At 34.1% G+C, this 4,815-nt stretch overlaps 1 protein-coding gene across 1 annotated transcript in view; it reads right to left on the bottom strand.

Moving 5' to 3' along the window:
- Positions 1-3,405, bottom strand: part of PDS5B (PDS5, regulator of cohesion maintenance, homolog B (S. cerevisiae)) — a 38,175-nt gene extending 34,770 nt beyond the window's left edge. Inside the window, exons 1-4 of the mRNA XM_010138505.1 lie at positions 3,324-3,405; positions 2,245-2,293; positions 1,335-1,474; positions 1,141-1,256 (exon numbers count right to left, since the gene is read on the bottom strand). Of these exons, the coding sequence (XP_010136807.1) occupies positions 1,141-1,256; positions 1,335-1,474; positions 2,245-2,293; positions 3,324-3,392 (374 nt within the window). The 5' untranslated portion in view covers positions 3,393-3,405. The remainder of the gene's footprint in view (positions 1-1,140; positions 1,257-1,334; positions 1,475-2,244; positions 2,294-3,323) is intronic.
- Positions 3,406-4,815: the final 1,410 nt, after the last annotated feature.

The following is a 4,815-nucleotide window of genomic DNA, read 5'->3' as shown; positions in this document are numbered from 1 at the left end:
CATTTTTAGCAAAAAAAAAAAAAAAAAAAAACACCGAACAAACCACTCAAAATCCCCAAATCCTAAAACAGAACAAAAAAACACCCCACCAAAAATAAACAAAAAACCCCCAACTTGTAGCAAGCCAAGGGAGAGACCTCCCAGTCAGACTTAGAGCTTTTGTTTCTGCCCCTAACTGGACAAAAATAACTATTAAGAAACACAAACAGTCTGAGTCTAAAAAATGAAGCAGAAGTTTAGCAAAACTTTACAAAGATGGGAGAAGACCAGTTCCGTGGCAAAGCTGAAAATACCTGCTTTTTACTAGTTTTTTGGGTGCTTGCATATGGTACAGCAGTCAGTCAGTTGGTAGGTTGTGAAATATTAAAACTTAGTACCACATGTGAATATTACTTTAGATACATATTTGACATTGTTTCTGTCAATGTGAAAACTGTATTTTCAAATTAAAAGTAAAAATCCAGCTATATATTGTACTTGACCCAAGATCAGCGAAATCTCAGTCACTCCATTACACTGCATACATGACATGTTATGTTAGATTTTTCAGTAACGGTTGGAACTGAAAAGCTCCAAGTACTTAAAAAAGTCAATTACCATAGTTGGAATTAACATATAAGAATTCAACAGCATTTAGAACGAGTTGTCTCTAACAGCATACCATATATCTCAAATAGAACTGTTAAATAATCATTTTAACAACTACTTTTTCCCTTCCCATAATTTCACTGGCTTACTCTTCCTTAGACTCTTGGTGCCTCGTCATCATAATTCCTACTTCCTCAGTTAAAGTACTGTTTATGTCGCTATGACCTAATATTCCGAGTGGAAAGTTTCAGCGAATAGCCATGGACAGAAATTTCTTTTAAAGTCAGTCAGTCAGCCACAAACCAAACTTCATCCATCAGCAACAGATGCAGTTTTATTACACAGTTGTCCCAGCATTATTTCTGTAGCCACATTCTGAATGAGGACCCAAAAACCCCTAAGCAAGGGGGAACAGAAGAAAATGCTACAGGCCGCCGTGCCTTAAACCACACCTTCCCAATCCATTACTGCTTGTGCTTAAAGGTGAAATAATAAAACACCATTTGAAACCCTGTGATCTATGGCCAGCAACACACACACACACAAAAATACCTGATGGATTCGGTATCGATGTGCACAGGAGCAATTCTCTCAAGAAGAAACTTTATCATTTCCAGGAAAGGATTTGTTGGCTGTTTTGGATTGCCCAGCTTCTTTGTTATTTCCCTCTGCAACAGAAGTTTCAGTTAAATTTATAGTCAATTCAGTTCCAAAAAATAATCATATATTTTAAGAGCAATTCTTACCACACATCCTTCAGCCTGTTTGCAAGAACATGTTGGGCTAACAAGCATTTCTAACTGACTTCTTATTTTTTCATCATCTTCTAGAACTTGTGTGAACTTTTTCATGAAATCTTGAGCTTTCCCTGGATCAGGAAGGTTTCCTTCAAATAAGCAAAAGAAAACTAAACAAAAGGAAAACTAAAGGAAAAAGGGATTTGCAACATGGCCAGCCAAGCAGCAAGACACAGCTTTTTCCTCCACATTTTTTCAAAAACATACCTAGCCTTAAGACATACCTTTTTTGGCTGCAACAGTTGGCTTTTTTTTTTTTTTAAAGTTGATTTAAAAAAAAAAAATTTTAGAATTGTAAAGCAACCTTTTTCTTCTTCAAACTGGCTTTAATGCTATTGTTATGATGGGCTGGGGGGAAACAAGGAGTGTTGCTTTGGGGCTGGTGGGTTTTTTTCTTTGCCACGTGCTCAGGTTACATACAAGTTCTTCAGTTTCTGAAGTGCCTTCCACACTACTGAAACTCACACTCTTTTGCATTCTCCCAATAACACTTACCAAGATCTCAAAGACAGGTAAGTTCATAGATAGTTTTGTAGGTTAGTTAACATCAGTTAATATATATTCTATAATAAATGCTAAAGCAGACATCCCTTAACACCCTAGATCATCTAGATCTTTAATTAGTCCTCAACACATGCAGCTGAAATGTCATGTGATAAGCTTCATGACTGGAGACTTGTTAAAGTAAGGAAGTAATTCTGCTTACAGTTGTAACAATACACTGTAAGGAATTGAGGCATCACATTTATCATTATTTGTTACAAAACTTCCTATAAGCTTATCTCAAATTATTTTTAAAGCAAGAAAGCAATATAGTTCCACTAATTTTTAGACAGTGTAAATACTTCAACTAACTTACTTGTTATAACCATCACTTTTGAGAATATAGCTTTACTGCTGGCATCTGTCTGCAAGTCAAAGAAAAATGGATTAAGTGCAAATTTGTCATTGTATATTTCCACTTGAATACTGAGTGAGCAAAATTCCGTAAGGTATTATCAACAAGTCAGCACCCATTTTGCTAACACGTAATGTGTTAGAAATCAAAACCACCACTGAAGAGTTAATGCTAGACAATTAGAAGAAGCATAAGTTTGATCACACCTGCAGTATCAATCTGTCTCACACATACTTATCTACTGTATAACTTATGAACAGCACAAAAGGGTTATTTCTGTTTTCCATCTAAAGGCTTTTTGTTTTTAAACATAACACAAACAGGAAGCATTAAATTCACTTTATCTTCTTGTTCAGATATCTATTCTAAGTAGTCTCAGTAGCAGTTCCTACCTTATTGTAAAGAATGGAGTAAGTCAATAACTTAAGATGATTGCTACCCCAGTGGTAGTGTAATTGTGAAAGTAACCATCAGGGACCATGGCAACAACAACAAAAAAAATGAAAACATAACTGCATTTCAGGATATCTGTGAAGCTTAGATGTCAGTGAAACTGTTGGCAATATAAAGTCATCCAACAGCACTTTACAAGCAAAATAAGTGACACAAAACAGACCTTTTATCTCATTTATTTTCCTTTTGTCAGTAATTCTTCTGAATCCTGCAAGCAAAGTCCACCTTGAGACACCGAGTAAATGGAAGAGGAAAAAAGTAATACAACGATATAGGGGTGTTGTTTCTCCTATTTCAAGAGCCAGAACAATCCTGGCAAGGTGTAACTCAAACAGTGGGACCAAATACTTTAGCATAAAGTGACCGGCAAAATCTTCTAAAAATTTCTGTCAACACCTTTTCCTCTTCAATTTTATTAACAAAATGTATACCCATTTCCTACTGCAAGTGTAATGGAATCTCAGTTCATTTTCACAATGATTTCTGTCATTAAAAATATGCTTCAGATAGTCAAACAAATGAAATTAAAAATAGCATATTAAGTGTAACTCCATATTGACTGTGGGATTAAGATAAATTGAACTCACTTTCGGTTGTTTTATTAAGTCAACTAAATCCTTTACTTGATGTCGCAGCAGATTTTGACATTTCCACATTTCATTCAATGCTCTAAAAAAAATAAGAGTCATCAAAAATCATCTACTCAGTAAATAACACAGCTGTCCAATAAGAGCCTTTAAATTCTTTTCAACTTCAGACACAGAAATGTGCTTATCACCTGAACTTTCACTGCTAACTTTTCATTGCTAACTTGAGCAAAGGCTAAACGTTTCCTAATGGCATGATAAGGAAAATTTACTTGGTTGTATTAGACTGGAGCAAAATAAGATTCTGAAACAGGTTTCATTTCAGATGCTTAACTACACTGTCTTTAAAAGAAGCAGAAGTGAGTGATGTCTGGCCCACAAAGAACTCATTTGTATAAGCCTGAAATCACTCTTCTAAAAACATTCCAAGAAGTAGGCTAAAGCAGATGTTTAAGATTTTTATCATCAAAACAATGTTTTTCTCAGCTACTAGATGAATTGTGAAAAGTAGACATGATTAAATTTTTAAGAGTCGCATTAGAGCTAGTCAACAAAATCACAAATTTGCACAGTTTCCAGGAAAAATAACTTACTACATCCTTAAAAGTACTGCTGCACATGAAAACTGGAGAATTCAGAATTTATTTTTCAGTTCAAACTAGCAGTACTGAAAAAGAATCCATTCTGCATTTTGGTTTAATCTATAATAAAAATTACTAGAACAGTAACTTTTTATTTTAATATATTGTTCTCAATTTTAGTTTGTGGCATTTGTAATATCTTTAGGCAGGTAATACAAGAAATGTGGTAGATTCAAAGATCAACTTCTGTAGTATTTGAAGGCTTTGGGTTTTTTTAAGCCATTCTTTCATATACAAAGTTTCTTCTAGTCTCCCTCATGAGATGAAAAAGATATATTTGATTTTCAAGTGACTGAGTACTGCTAAATGAGAAATAAAGTAAAACTAATTCAATCAAACTGAACTTTACACCAGCAAAACTATTATTAGTCAAATTTATGCTCACGTACTCACTTTAAGCCGGAGAAGGCACATAAGATAAGTACAAGTAAAATGCATATTGAAAGACAAACAAGTAATTCCTTCTAACTCTAAAGTCATCCTAGCTTCTAAGACAGGAGTGTATTAATTGGGAAGTTTTCAGATAAGATCTAGAGCTGTTCAATGCTGTTGTCTATGCTATCTCTTTTCACACATAAAAGGACTGACATGCACTCAAGCTTCTTTCCAGATCTTTGACACTATTTTTTTTAGTTGTTTATGGTTAAAAGATGGGAAACCTTGTTAGAAAACACCCTGTTAGGTTTGTTTGGTCATTTGTTTTCTGAAAACCCATTTGAAATAATAGATCCTATTGCTACATTCTTTTTCTGATACTTCATAAACTACTTTCATCCAGTGGCTTAGGCTACTCTTAACAATTTAGAAGTAATTTACTTCTAAATTTTCTAATTTTTTAATATAAATTATAA

Source organism: Buceros rhinoceros, unplaced genomic scaffold (genome assembly GCF_000710305.1).
Source record: "Buceros rhinoceros silvestris isolate BGI_N320 unplaced genomic scaffold, ASM71030v1 scaffold17756, whole genome shotgun sequence".
Lineage (NCBI taxonomy): Eukaryota > Metazoa > Chordata > Aves > Bucerotiformes > Bucerotidae > Buceros > Buceros rhinoceros.
The sequence above is the reverse complement of the archived record's forward strand: the minus strand, read 5'-3'. Positions and strand labels throughout refer to the sequence as shown.